This window comes from Trachurus japonicus, chromosome 18 (assembly GCF_045865225.1).
Source record: "Trachurus japonicus isolate A0001 chromosome 18, Traja_1.0".
In the NCBI taxonomy this organism is placed as follows: Eukaryota; Metazoa; Chordata; class Actinopteri; order Carangiformes; family Carangidae; genus Trachurus; species Trachurus japonicus.
Window position 1 is genome coordinate 12,950,336 of NC_140924.1, and position 20,630 is coordinate 12,970,965.

At 46.5% G+C, this 20,630-nt stretch overlaps 2 protein-coding genes and 1 pseudogene across 3 annotated transcripts in view; all 3 read left to right on the top strand.

Moving 5' to 3' along the window:
- The window catches only part of LOC146968833 (uncharacterized), a 28,186-nt gene extending 26,664 nt beyond the window's left edge, over positions 1 to 1,522 (top strand). Inside the window, exon 9 of the mRNA XM_085760421.1 lies at positions 1,503 to 1,522. Coding sequence (XP_085616547.1) covers positions 1,503 to 1,522 — 20 coding nt within the window. The remainder of the gene's footprint in view (positions 1 to 1,502) is intronic.
- Positions 1 to 5,125, top strand: part of LOC146968831 (muscle M-line assembly protein unc-89-like) — a 40,122-nt gene extending 34,997 nt beyond the window's left edge. Inside the window, exons 6-8 of the mRNA XM_085759320.1 lie at positions 1,591 to 1,908; positions 2,675 to 2,992; positions 5,115 to 5,125. Coding sequence (XP_085615446.1) covers positions 1,591 to 1,908; positions 2,675 to 2,992; positions 5,115 to 5,125 — 647 coding nt within the window. The remainder of the gene's footprint in view (positions 1 to 1,590; positions 1,909 to 2,674; positions 2,993 to 5,114) is intronic.
- A 4,885-nt stretch (positions 5,126 to 10,010) lies between these two features.
- LOC146968835 (muscle M-line assembly protein unc-89-like) overlaps positions 10,011 to 20,630 on the top strand; it is a 118,593-nt pseudogene continuing 107,973 nt past the window's right edge. The window contains exons 1-4 of the transcript XR_015034224.1: positions 10,011 to 10,155; positions 10,291 to 10,626; positions 11,703 to 12,022; positions 20,000 to 20,317. The product of XR_015034224.1 is annotated as a muscle M-line assembly protein unc-89-like (transcript). The remainder of the gene's footprint in view (positions 10,156 to 10,290; positions 10,627 to 11,702; positions 12,023 to 19,999; positions 20,318 to 20,630) is intronic.

Below are 20,630 nucleotides of genomic sequence, written 5' to 3' on the forward strand. Positions count from 1 at the left end.
AATCAGAAAAGAATAGCTCCCTGGTACAGCCCAAACTTGCGCGCTTTGAAACAGAAGACCAGACAGCTGGAAAGGAAAACACATTCCAGCCAACATGAGGAAGACCGTCAAGCCTGGAAGGATAGTTTATTAATATATAAAAAAGAACTCCGTAATGCTAGAAGCAATTACTATTCATCTCTAATAGAAAAGAATAAGAACAACCCCAGGTTCCTTTTCAACACTGTGGCCAGGCTGACCAAGAACCATAGTGTTGTTGAGCCATCCATCCCTCCAACTCTCAGCAGCAACGACTTCCTAACTTTCTTTACCGAAAAGATAGTTAATATTAGAACAAAAATTGCTAGTAATGGCCCACAGATTACGGTACCCATAGAAGCACCTCCCAGACTTGGTACACACTTCCTTTATGACAGGGCTTTTAGTTAGGGCTGGTTCAGGTAGCTCTGAACCATTTTATAGCTACGCTGCTATAGGCTTAGACTGCTGGGGACACATCTGGTTACACAGAGCCCTCTCCTCCTCTTCTCTTCTCTTCTCTTCTCTTCTCTTCTCTTCTCTTCTCTTCTCTTCTCTTCTCTTCTCTTCTCTTCTCTCCTCCCCTCCCCCTCCCCTCCCCTCTCCTCTCCTCTCTTCTCCTACTTTGTAGTTTGGCCTTGGTGTCTCGCACTCTCTCTGTGTTTCCGCAGATCCACCGGAGCTCCATCTCTCTGCACCAGCCGCCGCCTGCATCGCCCCCCCCCCTCCCACCCCTTCCCCTGCTGTTAGACCGGCCTCCCCTTCCTTCCCATGGACCAGTCTGCCACCCAGCCCTCCCATCGAGCTGGCCAGCTCTCCCTGCCCCCCCCCCCCTGCCCCCCCCCCCCCTCACCAGAGACTGCCTTCATCAACTCCTGCTAACATTTCCATATTTCGCACATTCTGTGACAAACTGTAAACTGTTTTCTTGTCTGTAACAACATCTATTGCACGTCTGTCCGTCCTGGGTGAGGGATCCCTCCTCTGTTGCTCACCCTGAGGTTTCTCCGACTTTTCCCTGTTAAAAGGGTTTTCCATGGAGTTTTTCCTCAGTCGATGTGAGGGTCTAAGGACAGAGGATGTTGTTACGATGCCATGTAAAGCCCTTTGAGACAAACTGTTTGTAAAAACGGGCTATACAAATAAAATTGCCTTGCCTTGCCTTGCCTTGCCTTTCCCTGAGTGGGTTTCGAATCCGGGTCTCCCACACTGCAGGTGACAATGCTAACCATTTCACCAAGAGGTCAATGGCCACTTGACAGGTGGGTTAGCACGTCTTTTATGGGTGAGTGAGTTTAACTTCAGTACCACTAACTGCCACACGCTGTAACTTCTCCTCACCTCCGTTACGTGTGTGCGCATACACAGGAGAAGTCTTCTTCTCTTCTTCTTCTCTGAGCGGTTTTCATCCACATGTCAACATGACAGAGAAACTGACTTCCTCCATGTGTCCACTGTCCCTCTGGTCTGGTTCTGTCCTTCAGGTTCCTCTACAGCTCTGTGATGCTTCAGTAAAGAGATTAAAACCTGCTGCTGTCTGATGACATCATCATGTGGTTTGTTGTCTCTCAGTCCAACAGGTGGAGGTGAAGGAGGGGGCGGAGTCTGTCCAGCTGCCCTTCATGACCACAGCTGGTCTGTCTGAAGACGTCAGAGTGGAGTGGATGGATGGAGACGACAGGAAGGTCCATGTGTATGAGAACGGTCCTAAAGGACAGGACCAGGTTTACAGAGGACGAACAGAGATGAATGAAGACCTGCTGAGGACTGGAGACCTCAGTCTGACCCTGAAACACCCCACAGGGAGAGACAGAGGATTCTACACCTGCAGAGTCTACAACAAGGACGGAGACATACGGAGACAGACAGTAGTGTTTCTCTGGGTCGAAGGTCAGAGTTGTTTGTTTGTCTCTGTCTCTGGTTTTGTCTCCTCTGCAGAGAATTCATGTTAAAGATGAAACAGTTGAAATCAGAGGGCAGTATCCAAATTTTGATACCTCCAAACTTCCTCCACATTTTACCACGGTAGCTATACGGTATTACTGTGACTAATTAAAAATGATGACGTAAGCCTCAGGTGGCATTACCAAACTGTTGGCTTGTGTCTTCACCGTTAAGAAACTGAATACTAGGGCTGCCCCCAAATAGTCGACCAAGCACTGGTCGACCAAAAAAACATTAGCAGACCAAAATCTCATTGGTCGATTGGTCGCAGGGAAAAAAAACAAAAACATTTGGAGCCGTGTCTTGTCAAAATGAAGTCAAAATCAATATGACTGAACTGTATATGAAATGTTATAGGGCTTTTAATTTGAAGGGCCTGATACAGGAAGTTGTGACACGCACTCGCTGTCATTTTTTTGTGTGTGTGGGGGGTTTTTTTTACACGGCACGGCAGGTCCAGTCCCTACTTTTTTTTCCTTGTCAAGAGCGACTTTTTCCAACGTTGTTCCAGACGTTTCTGGTTTGGAGACTATCTACTTATCTCCTATATAAGTGCATTGCATTTTTTCCTGATGGTAATGAAACTGATACCATTGCTATTTTTAAACACCTGCAGTATTACGGTAAGCCTGAGCTGTAGATTCAGGTCAGAGATTAAAACCAGCTGCTGCTGCTGTCTGATGACATCATCATGTGGTTTGTTGTCTCTCAGAGCAACAGGTGGAGGTGGAGAAGGGGGCGGAGTCTGTCCAGCTGCCCTTCAAGACCACAGCTGGTCTGTCTGAAGACGTCAGAGTGGAGTGGACGGACAGAGACGACAGGAAGGTCCATGTGTATGAGAACGGTTCTAAAGAACAGGACCAGGTTTACAGAGGCCGAACAGCGATGAATGAAGACCTGCTGAGGACTGGAGACCTCAGTCTGACCCTGAAACACCCCACAGTGAGAGACAGAGGAGACTACACCTGCAGAGTCTACAACAAGGACGGAGACTTACTGGGAAGGAAAACTGTGTCTCTCCGGATCGAAGGTCAGAGTTGTTTGTTTGTCTCTCTGGTTTTGTCTCCTCTGCAGAATGTATGGCCCATTTACTGTAATTATACTAACAGACATGGAGCTGGATGTTCTTCCTCCCTGGCTTGTTTGTCTCTATATTGAGCTGAAAGCATCCTGCATTTCTGTTAATAATAACCCCAAATATACCTGGCTTACTCTTGAGGGGGCCCAAGTGACTCCTATTCCTCCCAGAAACATCTTATATGTTTCCAAGAAATGGGTTAATCTCAATACTAAGAAGAATGTTATACTCCAGACCTCCCTAAAAGTTTGGAAACTTATAAGAAAATCTCTCTCTCCTCTCACCCCTGTTTATTTAAATCCTGATTTCCCCCCTGGATTACAGGATCAGGCCTTCTCTGTGTGGGCCACTATAGGCATTAAAACCATAGGTGATTTGATCTTAAATGGTATTGTTATGTCCTTTGACCAAGTCAGAGCGAAATACAGCCTTCCCCAAAATCATTTTTTTTTAGATATCTGCAGGCACGTAGCTTCATTATGTCGGTTTCTAAATTACACCCTAACGGGTTCACTCTCTCACCTATTGAGAAGATATTGCAGAACCCTGACATAAAGAAACTCATCTGCAGGTTCTATGGGGCTCTGTTAACTCCAAATATGGACGACACTGCTCAGATAACGTCCATCCATCCATCCATCCATTTTCATCCGCTTATCCGGAGTCGGGTCGCGGGGGCAGCAGTCGTAGCAGGGATCCCCAGACTTCCCTCTCCCCGGACACTTCCTCCAGCTCTTCCGGGGGGACCCCAAGGCGTTCCCAGGCCAGCCGAGTGACATAGTCACTCCAGCGTGTCCTGGGTCTTCCTCGGGGCCTCCTCCCGGTGGAGGCCCGGAACACCTCACGAGGGAGGCGTCCAGGGGGCATCCTATACAGGTGCCCGAGCCACCTCAGCTGGCTCCTCTCGATGTGGAGGAGCAGCGGCTCTACTCCGAGCTCCTCCCGGGTGACAGAGCTCCTCACCCTATCTCTAAGGGAGCGCCCCGGAAGAGCTGGGGAAGAAACTCATTTCGGCCGCTTGTATCCGGGAACCCGTTCTTTCGGTCATGACCCAGAGTTCATGACCATAGGTGAGGGTGGGAACGTAGATCGAGAGCTTTGCCTTTCGGCTCAGCTCCTTCTTCACCATGACGGACCAATACAATGACCGCTTTACTGCGGCCGCCGCACCAATCCGCCTGACGATCTTGCGCTCCATTCTCCCCTCACTCGTGAACAAGACCCCAAGATACTTAAACTCCTCCACCTGAGGCAGGAACTCTCCCCCGACCTGGAGGGTGCAAGCCACCTTTTTCCGGTTGAGAACCATGGCCTCAGACTTAGAGGTGCTGATTCTCATCCCAGCTGCTTCACACTCGGCTGCAAACCGCCCCAGTGCATGGTGAAGGTCCTGGCTCGAGGGAGCCAACAAGACCACATCATCTGCAAAAAGCAGAGATGAAATCAAGTGGCTCCCGAACCATACCCTCTCCGGCCCTTGGCTGCACCTAGAAATTCTGTCCATAAAAATAATGAACAGAACCGGTGACAAAGGGCAGCCCTGCCGGAGTCCAACACGCACTGGGAACAGGTCTGACTTACTGCCGGCAATGCGAACCAAGCTCCTGCTCCGGTCATACAGGGACCGTACAGCCCTCAGCAGAGGGCCTCCGACCAGGCACGTGCACACATAGGGCCCAAAGGGTGCTTGAGCCCCTGCCCTTTTTGCCTCGTATTAAAAAGTGCCCTTTTTTTTTTTGTTTTTTTTTTTTTTTTTTTTTTTTTTTCATTAAATGCATTCCTGTTGTGCATGAGGATGTAAACAACCGCGCTGTAAAAATGCCACGGTTATCTACCGCACGCATTTCCTTGTAATACACAAGTTATTGTGTATGTACGTCAGTGTGTGTGTGTTTTCCGCTGCTGCTCCGCTCTGTCTCTCACTGAGGGGCCGGGCTCCCTCACATGCACGTCCAAAGAGAGAGAGAGAGAGAGAGAGAGAGAGAGAGAGAGAGAGAGAGAGAGAGAGAGAGAGAGAGAGAGAGAGAAGTAGAAGCTGTTGCCTCATCGATAACTCTGTGTGTGCCGCATGTAGATGAGACGTGACAGTGGAGCGACTTGTGTCGAATCTTGTGAGTTATAAATCCACCAACATCACTTCCTTGTCGGTTCTGACAAGTCGCCGTCCACTTATTCAACGAGCTTAATATGAGTCATATTTCAGAAAAGCGCCCATTTGTGTTTGTTTAGCTGACTGCTTGTTAAGAGTTAAGCCCCACCCGGTCCTCTGTCTAACATCACCTGAATGTAGAGAACAACAACAGCAACAGGAGGAATCACTCACTCAGCTTGATTTCACTGACTATTTGAATTTGTTTCCAGATATTGAGTTACTGGTAATTGTGACTTTGCTGTTGTAAATATTGCTGCTGTTCTGAAATATGCACAGTAGCAGTCACAGTAGTCACTTCTTGGTTTTGTGTGTGTAGCCTGTAGGCTTAGCCTACTTCTATTTTGCACTTGCACTTTTTTTTTCTGCAAGCCATGTTAATGTGCACCCAATACCATATTAGCCTTAGCCTACCAGTTCAGAAGTCATGACTGAAATTGGTCCAGCGTGTTGACTGCAGTCCTGAAGGCGTGCAGGCTTTCTCTACCGACTAAATAGTAACTGTAATTTATTTTAATTTATTTATTTTGATATTAAGGCCCGAAAAAATTGTACATACTGCCCTTTTCTGATGTTGAGCCCCTGCCCCTCTATAGTTATGTGCACGTCCCTGCCTCCGACCCCATACTCTCGGAGCACCCCCCACAGGATGCCACGTGGGACACGGTCGAAAGCCTTCTCCAAGTCCACAAAACACATGTGGACTGGTTGGGCAAACTCCCATGCACCCTCGAGCACCCTGTTGAGGGTGTAGAGCTGGTCCAGTGTTCCACGGCCAGGACGAAAACCGCATTGTTCCTCCTGAATCCGAGGTTCGACTACCGGCCAAATTCTCCTCTTCAGCACCCTGGAATAGACTTTCCGCGGGAGGCTGAGGAGTGTGATCCCCCGGTAGTTGGAACACACCCTCCGGTCCCCCTTTTTGAAGAGATTGACCACCACCCCGGTCTGCCAGTCCAGAGGCACTGTCCCCGACTGCCACGCGATGCCGCAGAGGCGTGTCAGCCACGACAGCCCCGCGACATCCAGAGACTTGAGGTACTCAGGGCGGATCTCATCCGCCCCCGGTGCCTTGCCACTGAGGAGCTTCCGGAGTACCTCAGTGACTTCAGCTTGGGTGATGAATGAATCAACCTCTGAATCCTCAGCCTCTGCTTCCTCGACGGAAGGCGTGTCAGTGGGATTGAGGAGATCCTCGAAGTATTCCTCCCACCGCCCAATGATATCTCCAGTTGAGGTCAACTGCTCCCCTCCTCCACTGTAAACAGTGTTGGCGGAGCACTGCTTCCCCCTCCTGAGGCGTCGGATGGTTTGCCAGAATTTCCTCGAGGCCGACCGGTAGTCCTCCTCCATGGCCTCCCCGAACTTTTCCCAGACCCGAGTTTTTGCTTCCGTGACCGCCCGGGCTGCCGTCCGCTTGGCCTGCCGGTACCCGTCAGCTGCCTTGGGAGTCCCCTGAGCTAGCCAGGCTCGGTAGGACTCCTTCAGCTTGACGGCATCCCTTACTTCTGGTGTCCACCACCGGGTTCGGGGATTTCCGCCGCGACAGGCGCCGGAGACCTTGCGGCCACAGCTCCGGACGGCCGCGTCAACAATGGAAGTGGAGAACATGGTCCATTCGGACTCAATGTCTCCGGCCTCCCTCGGAATCCGGTAAAAGCTCTCCCGCAGGTGGGAGTTGAAGACCTCCCTGACAGGGGATTCTGCCAGACGTTCCCAGCAGACCCTCACGATACGCTTGGGTCTGCCAAGTCTGACCAGCTTCCTTCCCTGCCAGCGGATCCAACTCATCACCAGGTGGTGATCAGCTGACAGCTCAGCCCCTCTCTTCACCCGAGTGTCCAAGACATACGGCCGGAGATCAGATGACACGACTACAAAGTCGATCATTGACCTCCGGCCTAGGGTGTCCTGGTGCCACGTGCACTGATGGACACCCTTATGCCTGAACATGGTGTTTGTTATGGACAAACTGTGGCTAGCACAGAAGTCCAATAACAAAACACCGCTCGGGTTCAGATCAGGGAGGCCGTTCCTCCCAATCACACCTCTCCAGGTAACACTGTCGCTGCCCACGTGAGCGTTGAAGTCCCCCAGCAGAACGATGGAGTCCCCAGTTGGGGCACTTTCCAGCACCCCTCCCAGGGCCTCCAGAAAGGCCGGGTACTCTGCACTGCCGTTCGGCCCGTAGGCCGAGACAACAGTGAGAAACCTATCCCCGACCCGAAGGCGCAGGGAAACGACCCTCTCGTTCAGTGGGGAGAACTCCAACACATGGCGGCTGAGCTGGGGAGCTATGAGCAAGCCCACACCAGCTCGCTGCCTCTCACCATGGGCAACTCCAGAGTGGAAGAGAGTCCAACCTCTCTCAAGGAGTTGGGTTCCAGAGCCCAGGCTGTGCGTGGAGGTGAGCCCGACTATCTCTAGCCGATACCTCTCAACCTCCCGCACGAGCTCAGGCTCTTTCCCCCGCAGCGAGGTGACATTCCATGTCCCTAAAGCCAGAGTCGTTGTCCGGGGATTGGGTCGCCGGGGCCCCCGCCCACGGCTGCCACCCAAAACACACGGCACCAGCCCCTCATGGTCCTTCCTGCAGGTGGTGGGCCTACTGGAAAGCGGGCCCACGTCGCTCCTTCGGGCTGGGCCCGGCCAGGTCCCGTGGGCAGAGACCCGGCCCCAACCCCAGGCCTGGCTCCAGGGTGGGGCCCCGGTGATGCCGATCCGGGCGACGTGAACTTCCTCGGTATAAATCCACTCATGAGGGGTTTTGGAACCGCTCTTAGTCTGACCCGTCACCTAGGACCTGTTTGCCTTGGGAGACCCTACCGGGGTCATTAAGCCCCGGACAACATAGCTCCCAGGATCATTCGGGTGCTCAAACCCCTCCACCACGGTAAGGTGGCGGTTCAAGGAGGGGGGACCTCAGATAAGGTCCCTTTGGGAAACTAATTTTGGGGCCTCCATATCAGATGATGAGTGGGATAGAGTCTGGAGGAGCCCCACAGTTTGTTTATCTACCAATAAGGCTAGGGAATTACAGTTAAAGATTACACACCAACTTCAAATGACCCCTGTAAAACGTCATAAATTTAATCCTTTGCTTTCAAAATTCCGTAGCAAATGTAAAACTGCTGAAGGTACCTATTTTCATTGTATTTTTGAATGCCCTTTTGTTGCTGATTTTTGGTACTACCTGTGCAGGGAAATGATGATATCTTGAAGAAAAAACTGTCCCTAGACCCAATTTTCTGCATTCTTGGTGTACAATCCACATAACTTAATCTCACACCCTCCTCAGTGAGGCTGCTCCAGGCCCTGCTTTTTAGCGCTAGAAGATGCATCCTCCTTCATTGGATACTGGACACTACACCCACCATTGTACACTGGAGGAGGAGTGTGATGGACTTTATCCCCCTTGAAGCTATCAGCTTATGGCAGAAGGACAAACCATTTCTTTTTTTTTAACATCTGGGACCCCTTTTGCATTATATAGGAGAGGACAGGGCTCAGGCTCTCCAAAGAGGCTTATTTGGTTCAGCGTGGCCCGATACAGATGAGCAAAGCAATAGTTAGTTGACCACCACTGTTTTGTTTACTCATTGACATGTTTATCTTACTTTTTGCTCTTTTTTTTATGTTTCCGATCACCCCCGACATCTAGTGTTTTTGCCTTCTATGTGTGTTTGTTTGTATATTTATTTAGTATATTTTTTTCCCTTAGTTATAATTTATCTTACTTTGTTATGTATATGTTTATGTTGGCATATGTGTGTGTGTGTGTGTGTGTATGTGTACGTGCACATGCATAGATGTGTGTATGTGTATGTGTGTGTGCGTATATTGTTATACTGTTTTCTTCTTTTTTGTTTTACTTTTTATCTTCGTTTTTTTTTTTTTTCTCCCTTTTTATAACCCTGTAGAGTGTGGAGGGAATGTCTGTCATTGTTTGTTAATTATTTGTTTATTGGAAAATTTAAAAAAAAAGAAAAAGAAATGTTTGACCCCATGCCAGATTTACTCAACTGCTTATTGTGCCCTAATTGTGTTTAAATTTAAAAACTTTGAAAATAAGCAACGGTCCATGCTACAGTTTTGAAACTTCACGAAAATGTCGCCCCAATACTGCTGAAACTTTTGTCCACTTGAACTCATTACAAATTATTAAGTCCATCACTCTGTTTTTTCAAAAAATTTCAGACCTATTATATTCTATAATTCCTGTATTAAACCTACCTCCTCCCACAATTTTTGCTCAATTGACACCAAACTTGCTGGAGAGAATCTTCAGACTGTCCTACACAAACGATCCGCACAAATTTTTTATTTATCAAAAAATGAGCCTACAGTGCATGGAAACTTTTTACTGTAAACATACTATCCAATTCTTGCTAAATACATTTTCAATCTTCTTGAAAAAAATTGACAATATTTTGGAGTCGCGGTTGATGAAGTTTGGCAAATACCAGAATTTGTTATTCTGTCATTTAGGACAGGCTGGTTGTACAAGTGAGTGGGCCCAGGCCCGTTAAGCCCACACATAACACCGCACCTGCAGGTCAGAGATGAAAACCTGCTGCTGCTGTCTGATGACATCATCTTGTGGTTTGTTGTCTCTTAGTCCTATGGATGAAGTTGAAGGTAAAGGAGGAGGTGGAGGTGGAGGTGGAAGAGGGGGCGGAGTCTGTCCAGCTGCCCTTCAAGACCACAGCTGGTCTGTCTGAAGACGTCAGAGTGGAGTGGACGGATGAAAACGACAGGAAGGTCCATGTGTATGAGAACGGTCCTAAAGGACAGGACCAGGTTTACAGAGGACGAACAGAGATGAATGAAGACCAGCTGAGGGCTGGAGACCTCAGTCTGACCCTCAAACACCCCACAGGGAGAGACACAGGAGAATACACCTGCAGAGTCTACAACAAGGACGGAGACTTACTGAAAAGGACAGTAGTGACTCTCAAGGTCAAAGGTCAGAGTTGTTTGTTTCTGGTTTTGTTTTTTGTCAAAGATGAAACAGTTGAAATCAGAGATGTAGATTCATATCAAAGATTTAAACCTGCTGCTGCTGTCTGATGACATCATCATGTGGTTTGTTGTCTCTTAGTCCTATGGATGAAGTTGAAGGTAAAGGAGGAGGTGGAGGAGGGGGCGGAGTCTGTCCAGCTGCCCTTCAAGACCACAGCTGGTCTGTCTGAAGACGTCAGAGTGGAGTGGACGGATGAAGACAACAGGAAGGTCCATGTGTATGAGAACGGTCCTAAAGGACAGGACCAGGTTTACAGAGGACGAACAGAGATGAATGAAGACCTGCTGACGACTGGAGACCTCAGTCTGATCATGAAACATCCCAGAGAGAGAGACAGAGGAGAATACACCTGCAGAGTCTACAACAAGGACGGAGACTTACTGAGAGAGACAGAAGTGACTCTCAAGGTCAAAGGTCAGAGTTGTTTGTTTGTCTCTGGTTTTGTTTTTTGTCAAATATGAAACTGTTTAAATCAGAGCTGTAGATTCAGGTCAAAGATTTAAACCTGCTGCTGTTTCATGACATCATCATGTGGTTTGTTGTCTCTTAGTCATATGGATGAAGTTGAAGGTAAAGGAGGAGGTGGAGGTGGAGGAGGGGGCAGAGTCTGTCCAGCTGTTCTTCAAGACCACAGCTGGTCTGTGTGAAAACGTCAGAGTGGAGTGGACGGACAGAGACGACAGGAAGGTCCATGTGTATGAGAACGGTCCTAAAGGACAGGACCAGGTTTACAGAGGACGAACAGAGATGAATGAAGACCTGCTGAGGACTGGAGACTTCAGTCTGACCCTGAAACATCCCACATGGAGAGACAGAGGAGGATACGCCTGCAGAGTCTACAACAAGGACGGAGACTTACTGGGAAAGACAGCAGTGACTCTCAAGGTCAAAGGTCAGAGTTGTTTGTTTGTCTCTGGTTTTGTTTCTTGTCAAAGATGAAACTGTTTAAATCAGAGCTGTAGATTCAGGTCAAAGATTTAAACCTGCTGCTGTCTGATGACATCATCATGTGGTTTGTTGTCTGTCAGACCAACAGGTGGAGGTGGAGCTGGGGGCAAAGTCTGTCCAGCTGCCCTTCAAGACTACAGCTGGTCTGTCTGAAGACGTCAGAGTGGAGTGGACGGATGGAGACAACAGGAAGGTCCATGTGTATGAGAACAGTTCTAAAGGACAGGACCAGGTTTACAGAGGACGAACAGAGATGAATGAAGACCTGCTGAGGACTGGAGACCTCAGTCTGAACCTCAAACACCCCACAAGGAGAGATGAAGGAAGATACACCTGCAGAGTCTACAACAAGGACGGAGACTTACTGAGAAAGACATCAGTGACTCTCAAGGTCAAAGGTCAGAGTTGTTTGTTGTCTCTGGTTTTGCTTTTTGTCAAAGATGAAACCGTTGAAATCAGAGCTGTAGATTCAGGTCAAAGATTTAAACCTGCTGCTGCGGCTGCTGTCTGATGACATAATCATGTGGTTTGTTGTCTCTCAGACCAACAGGTGGAGGTGGAGGAGGGGGCGGAGTCTGTCCAGCTGCCCTTCAAGACCACAGCTGGTCTGTCTGAAGACGTCAGAGTGGAGTGGATGGACGAAGACGACAGGAAGGTCCATGTGTATGAGAACGGTTCTAAAGGACAGGACCTGGTTTACAGAGGACGAACAGAGATGAATGAAGACCTGCTGAGGACTGGAGACCTCAGTCTGACCCTGAAACACCTCACAGAGAGAGAGACACAGGAAGATACACCTGCAGAGTCTACAACAAGGACGGAGACTTAGTGTGCGGGACAGTAGTGACTCTCAAGGTCAAAGGTCAGAGCTGTTTGTTTGTCTGGTTGTTTGTTTGTCTCTGGTTGTTTGTCTCTGTCTCACTGTCTTCTGTCTCATCCACAGAGAGAACTCAGGTCAGAGCAGAAACAGTTGACATGAAGAACAGAAGCAGCTCCACTGATTTAACTCCTCTGATGGCTGATCAATCAGTCTAATTGGTCTGTTGATCAATTTGTGATTATTGAAAGGATTTGACTTTGGACCAGAGAGAAGATGTAAAAAAAAAAAAAAAAAAAAAAACACAGTTTATTTGTCAGTTGTGTAATGTATTTATACACACTATTAAGCATTAGCATTGAGCATGAATAAATATTGAATTCATAATTTATAACACATGAATACTCATTAGTATGTAGTTAGATAACACAGTTATAAATGTTTTACTCATCATTGGTAAGTACAGTAGTTATGGATTAGTAAACACTGAATTCATCATTTATAAAGCATGTTTCGTACGTAAATACTCATTAGTATGTGGTTTACAATCACAGTTGTAAATGTTTTACTCTTCATTAATAAGCTAATTTATATAAATGATGGATTCAGCATTTCCAAGCTGCTCTTACAGTACACGTCCATTATTCAGACATGTATTAATGGTTAGTGAGTGTGTTAGCAAATGTTTTATAAAAACTCACACATTTCATTTCCAATGGATGTTGTTATGATTGGATGTTATTACATGTTTGACCGCTAGGCGGCAGTACTGGTTAGTAGTCAGCTTACCGTACCATATAACAGAGTAGAGCAAGACTGCATGGAGCCACATGTATGTTATTGAGAACGTGAGACATTAAACTAAGTTACTTGCTATCAACACGGCCTCATCCTTGGAACACGAACATGACATGGTACCAAGAGTAAACTCGAATGAACGACATGGATTTAAAACCACCGGAAAGTTTGAAACTAACGGGGAATGTCGACGAGAACTGGCGCACCTTCAAACAACAGTTTCACCTGTATGTTGCGGCTATGGGACTCGAGGCAAAGCCGGAAGCAAGAAAGGTAGCGCTGCTGCTAACAATAGCAGGGCCACAGGCCATAGAAGTATTTAACACGTTCGTGTTTGACAGTCCTGAAGACAATGAAAAGTTGGATGTAGTGCTTAGCAAGTTTGATACTCACTGTTCTCCGAAGAAGAACGAGACGTACGAGAGGTACGTGTTTCGGTCTCGTACACAGCGGCAGTATGAGCCCTTCGATAGCTTCCTGACGGACTTGCGGCTAAAGGCGCAGTCCTGCAACTTTGCGACGCTGAAGGACTCCATGATCCGGGACCAGATCGTCTTCGGCGTGGAGGATAAAAAGGTCAGAGAGAGGCTACTACGGGAGATGGAGCTGACGCTGGCAGGAGCCATTAAGATCTGCCAGGCGAGTGAGCTGTCCCAAAGGCACGTGAGGACGTTCAGCGAGATGTCTGCAGTCGCCTCGGCGCAGAGCGACAGCGCGGCAGCGGTTGGAGCAGTGTCGTATCAGCGGAGACGGCGCACACAGACCCGGCCTGCACAGCAGTCGGAGGACGTGATGATAAACTGCAAGCGCTGCGGCTCACAGCACAAGCCTAGACAATGTCCAGCGTTTGGTAAGCAATCCTCCAGTTGCCAAGGCAAGAATCATTTTGCTAAACAATGCTTCTCCAAACGGAAAGAGGGGAAGAAAGGAAAAACTGTAAACTTAATAGACGAGCCTGATCTAAGTGACACGTTCTTTGTTGGAATGGTGAATTGTGAAAGTGAACAAATAAATAAACCAGACAATGTAAATGATGTCACTAGAGAAGATAAGTGGATAGCTCCTCTAATGATACATGGGACTGTAGTCACCATGAGATTGGACACTGGTGCGAAAGCAAATCTCATAAGCATGTGTGATGTGAAGGCAATGAAAAATAAGCCACAAATAAAAAGAAAAGAATCTGGACTGAAAGACTACAATGGGCGGCCAATCAAATGTTTGGGCACATGCAGGTTGAATGTCACAGTTAAAGGAAAAGTGCACCACCTATTCTTCTTTGTTGTGAATGAGGGACGTGAATCACTTCTGGGTGACAGAGCCTGTGAAGAACTGGGGCTTGTGAAAAGAGTGTATCGCATCATCCCAACCATAAACCCAACAAATGACTCTATGGACACAATTGTTCAGAATTTTTCAGATGTTTTCAAGGGTTTTGGTGTTTTGCCCTTCACATATAAAATACAGCATAAAGCATGAACATTATCAAATACCTACACGTGAAGAGATCATCAGTGAAATGTCAGGTGCCAACTACTTCACAAAGCTTGACGCCTCACAAGGCTTCTGGCAGCTGAAACTGGATGAAAGCAGCACCAAGTACTGTACCTTTAATACGCCCTTCGGCAGACACTGCTTTCTCAGACTGCCTTTTGGAATCAAGTCAGCACCTGAAATATTTCACAGAGCAATGGAGCAGATCATCGAGGGCTTGGATGGAGATCGAGTCTACATTGATGACATCATCATATGGGGTTCCACAGCCCAAGAGCACAACAAGAGGCTGAACAGAGTTATGGAATGCATACAAAAGTATGGACTGAAACTCAACAAGAGTAAATGTGAGTTTGGCGTTCAAGAGATCCTCTTCCTGGGAGACAAGTTGTCTGCACGTGGTGTCCAACCAGATAAAGACAAAATACATGCAATACAGAACATGCCAAGGCCCACAGACAAGACAGGGGTGCTACGCATCATGGGGATGGTGAATTTCATAGGTAAATTCATTCCCAATCTGACAGCAAAGACATCATGCATACGAGAGCTTCTGCACAGGGACTGTGAGTTTAAATGGACAGTGAAACATGAGCATGAGTGGCAAAAACTCAAGGACACACTGACCACAGCACCTGTGTTGTCATTTTATGACCACACGAAGAGGATAAAAGTGTCTACAGATGCTTCCAAGGATGGTATTGGTGCCGTTCTACTCCAGGCTGTGGGTGAGCACTGGAAACCAGTAGCCTATGCATCTCGGGCTATGACAAAAACTGAATGCCGATACGCTCAGATCGAAAAAGAATGTTTGGGACTGGCGTATGGTTTGGAGCGGTTTCATAGCTACGTGTACGGCCTGCCGTCTTTCACAGTCGAAACTGATCATTGACCGCTGGTCGCCATCATCAAAAATAATCTGAATGAAATGTCTCCACGGATTCAGCGGTTAATGATGAAGATGCAGAGGTATGATTTTGAACTGATATATGTTATGATTGGATGTTATTACATGTTTGACCGCTAGGCGGCAGTACTGGTTAGTAGTCAGCTTACCGTACCATATAACACAGTAGAGCAAGACTGCATGGAGCCACATGTATGTTGTTGAGAACAAAGACATTGAAACACTTATAAGTAAATGTGAAACATGCCAGAAACACAGGAACAAGCAGAGCAAAGAGCCTATGGTGGTAGCTGAGGTGCCAACAGCACCATGGCACAAAGTAGGAATGGACTTGTTTCATCTCAGAGGTAAAGACTATTTAGTGGTAATGGATTACTACTCAAACTTCCCTGAGATGGCGCTACTAACAAGCTCAACATCAACTTGTGTCATAACACATGCTAAATCTATCTTCGCCAGGCATGGCATCCCACACACCGTGGTGAGCGACAATGGCCCCTGCTTCAGCAGCAAAGAATGGCAGAAGTTTGCAGTGCAATATGATTTCAAGCATGTGACGTCAAGCCCACACTATGCACAGTCAAACGGGCAAGCTGAAAAAGGAGTTCACATTCTCAAGCAACTCCTAAAGAAAGCAGCTGACAGTGACTCGGATCCGTATTTGGCTTTATTGAGCTACAGAGCATCACCTCTTCAGTGCGGCCTATCACCAGCTGAACTGCTGATGAAGAGGAAGCTACGAACAACGTTGCAGAGTCATCAAAACGACAAATTAAAGCAAAAGAATCACTCAAAGATTGAACATAAGCTACGACAACAGAAAATGATGCAAAAGTCATTCTATGACAGAACAACCAAGCATCTCCCTCCACTGACTACCAACAACACAGTCAGGATTGAGGATGCTGATGGATGGAGTACAAAAGCAACTGTCCTGCAAGAAGTTGCTCCACGATCGTACACGGTGAAAACTGATGATGGACAAATCCTCAGACGCAATCGTCGCAGTCTGTTAAAGACTCCTCAAGGGACTGTTGGTGAGCTCAGTGTAACCTGTGGTGAATCTCAGGTAATTCCCACACCTGCTATGGACTGTAACACTGACTCTCACACACCTACTCCAAGCGAACCTGAGTTAAGAAGGTCCACAAGAGAAATTAGAAAGCCTGATAGACTGAACTTATAAACAAAGAAAATGCAATATACATGTTAAACATGTTGAACAAAATGTATATTGATTGATGTTGTGAATGTGTTCTAAATGGTCTAGTGTTGGCTTAGATATGAGTTATGCAATCTGATATAAACTGTTTATACTGCATATATGTTGCAGGGTTATGCTGAATGAGAAATGGTTAAAATAACTGACACAGCTAATGTGATAATTCATGTTAATGCATTTGTCGTGGAAATTTTCTGTTGCTGGTGAAGAATGAAATAGAGACTTGCCGGCCGACATGTGTTTATTTCCTTGCAAGAAAAGGTCAATTCATATCCGAGTGATGGTAAAGAAAAGACATCTAAAATGGGGAGACCTAAACATTTATACTTGAGGAACGCCCCCTCAGGTATATTCCACACCCCTTTGTCTGCTGCAGGGGTCAGCCCCCTACTCAGGATATCTTTTTCAGGTATTGGCACTGACATCCTGGAGTGTGATTAAGAGGTCTAATCAATGCACTTTAAAATACAAAAGGGTTTGAGTATATCATGAGGAAATGAGAGGTTGGGTGTCTCTGGAACCTGATGCAATTACAAGGTCTAGACATTAGAATACACAAATGGGTGACAAACAAAAGAGGATCTGATACCTTGGAGGGAAAGCAGGGGGTAGGGACGTCACAAGTGATTAAAACAAAGGAATATTCAAATTTACCATTACACATTTTACCTTAGAAAAAGGGGGATGTTATTACATGTTTGACCGCTAGGCGGCAGTACTGGTTTGTAGTCAGCTTACCATACCATATAACAGGGTAGAGCAAGACTGCATGGAGCCCAAGGGGGCAGTTGTCGGTCTGAGAAGTGAAGCTCACTTCCGCGTTCAAAAAGCTGCAATCCCCTCGGCTGTCGCTGGGGGCTGGCTCCAGAAGGGAGCAACTCCAATTGAGCCTCATGTTAAAATAGCCGATTTTACAGCTTTAAAAAACATATTTACAGCCTGGTACATTTCATTTTTTTGGTCTCAACCGATAGTTTCTACCCCCGCACACACTCTGAGGGGGGTGAATTTTTTTAAAACTCTACCGTTTTACTGTTATTAGGTTTAAAGTTCTGGCCAATTAGGGCGCAGAACCGTTGAGTGACAGGTCCGGCGACCGCTGCTACGAGGCCAGTGGGCGGGCTCTCGGCCGGCCAACGGCCGCACCGCTCCAAATATGGCAAGTAGAATCCAACATGGCGCGGTTCAAACCCCCGTAGTAGCGGCACAAAACAGACTCCCCCAAACCAATGGGTGACGTCACGGACGCTACGTCCATTCTTTTTACAGTCTATGATGGAGCCACATGCATGTTATTGAGAACGTGAGACATTAAACTAAGTTACTTGCTATCAACACGGCCTCATCCTTGGAACACGAATATGACAATATACAGTATAACAGCACTGCGACTTTTTACGGACATTATCACTCCGCTGTTCAGCAGTGGACAGGAGCTGCTAAGTCAGAGCCAGGCTCCCCATACAGGAGCTGCCCCATCTCTCTGCTGCTACTATGCTAGGGGAGCGCCGGGTCGATTGATACACGGGACGATTGATACACAGCGATTTCCTCAAAAACCACACAAGCTTGAGCCGTGAGATTTAGTCACTACCTTCAGCACTCAACACCGACCAATCCTGGGAAAGCTTGTGAAATTACGTCATGCCATTCAAAAGTTATTAGCGCAAACCGGTTTTTGACTACGGAAAGTAAAATGTTACGTGCGGTAGTTTTTTTGTGATCAAAAGTTGTATTGTGTGTTTCATGCAATAACCTAACAACAGATGAATTCATACATAAACAGGTCCTAAACTATGCAATGTCATAGTTTTGAAGTTTAGAGGCAAAACAGGTTGAAGTGTCAGTAGTCGCTGCAGGGACGATTGATACAGCTGTTTCAAATGTCCCTCACGCCACCGTGCGTAGTGATTGTGGTCACACTGCACGATCAATATCTGCATATAAATCACCGAATTAATACCCTATTGTTCTGCAATGAACAACAACCGATTTGAATGAACAACATATTTTTAATAAACACCAGATATTTTTAATGAACAAAACGTGTTTATGACATGAATCAACAGATATTCAGCAAAGTGAGGGGAAAATGCCGAGGGTAAAATGACAATATGTTCAACTGTGTATCCATAAAGATGACTTAGGACAGGGAAATAAGTCAATGAAACTTAAATGCAGTCGTCCAAGAACTCGTACAAAAGAAGAAAGGCGAGTTTAATCGAAATGCGGATCTTGACAATTACGCACGGGACAAAAATATTTATTTGACCTATTTATATTGTGAGAAATGATGTGACATTTTGGCAATGATGAGTACACTAGTATGTTGTCTGATATGCTGCATAAAAACGAGAGTAATGTCAGTAGTTTCTGTTTAAAACATGCTGTTTCAACCGTCCCTCCTCTGTGTCTCAAACGCCCCACCTATGCGGGGCATTTGAGACAAATGCCAACTTACGTTCAAAGTTATAAAACAGCGTGATCATCCAACATATGTGTTAAATTACACTTGTAACTAAGAGAATACACATGTGAGTTGTTGATCACATGATAAAAATGTTTGTGTACATAACGTCATCTTTGAAAAAGACGTTTAAATGAAAAGTGTATCAATCGACCCGGCACTCCCCTACTACAGTTAGAAACGGACCTGAACATTAAAACCTGGACCTGACCTGGTCCGTCTAATTGGCGATAAATCTCTACTAAACCCGGCTGGATAAAAATCGCCACGGGGGCAACTACGTTTTGATGGCGATGTGTTTTGATATTAGCTTTAGCTGTTGTTAGCCACGTAGCTCAGCTACTTAGCTTCAACTGTGTTTATATTGATTACATAGCAGATAAACAAATGTAATACGGTGTCGATAACGTCTCTGTGTGTCTTCACGCTGGTCCTGTTGCTCCGGTGCTAATCAGACACGTGCTCAGAACCAGAACCAGCACTGGAAGCAGCTCGGTGGAAAAGCTTGTAGCTAGTTAAGTAGCAAGCAAAAAAAAAAATAATAATAATAATAATAATAATAATAAAAAAAATTAAAAAAAGTTAAGTAGCAAGCTTCCAGTTAAGGAACTATTTCTGTTGGCGGAGCCAAATAAATGATTGAATAAACAAACAAATCATAATCTCTTGTAGTTTATTACTGTTCTAAAATGCGCTCGTAGCACTGTTGTAGCAGAGCAGAGTGACTGTGGCCTCGTGCCTACGACCGAATCACACCCGTGCTGATATACAGTACAACAGCACTCCCTCTCGTGTGATATTGCTTAAATATATTTCTACTGCAAAGTGTTTGCTCTGACATGTTGCCACTGCTAAAGTCTAACTGAATATTTACTGGCCCCTATCATTCCTTCTCTTCTTCTCTGGTGTTAAACAAACAACCAGTGACAGTGTTCATTACTGCCACCCCATGGATCTATTTTTCTGATCGTGTCCAACACCTTCAACTCCTGGTTTGACTTCCTCCATGTGTCCACTGTCCCTCTGGTCTGGTTCTGTCCTTCAGGTTCCTCTACGGCTCTGTGATGCTTCAGGAAAGAGATTAAAACCTGCTGCTGCTGTCTGATGACATCATCATGTGGTTTGTTGTCTCAGGCCAACAGGTGGAGGTGGAGGAGGGGGCAGAGTCTGTCCAGCTGCCCTTCAAGACCACAGCTGGTCTGTCTGAAGACGTCAGAGTGGAGTGGATGGACAGATACAACAGGAAGGTCCATGTGTATGAGAACGGTCCTAAAGGACAGGACCAGGTTTACAGAGGACGAACAGAGATGAATGAAGACCTGCTGACGACTGGAGACCTCAGTCTGACCCTGAAACACCTCACAAGGAGAGACGGAGGAGACTTCACCTGCAGAGTCTACAACAAGGACGGAGACTTAGTGAGAGGGACAAAAGTGACTCTAAAGGTCAAAGGTCAGAGTTGTTTGTTTGTCTCTGGTTTTGTCTCCTCTGCAGAGAATTCATGTCCAGTGTTGGAGGTAACTCGTTACAAAATTAATGAGTTATAGTAATATAAAACTTCTAGGCAGTAATGGAATGATACAAGGCGTTACTTAATTTAAAAAACAATTAATATTATTACAGTTACTCCGGTAACGTGTTACAATCTGAAACAGGTTGAATTACCACCTCAGGCTCCACAGCTGTAAAAAGAGAAACCAGTTTGCAGCAACTCTTGACTCCCAGGATGCATTGCTGGCTGCTGTCTCTCTGCTCAAGTTTAAGC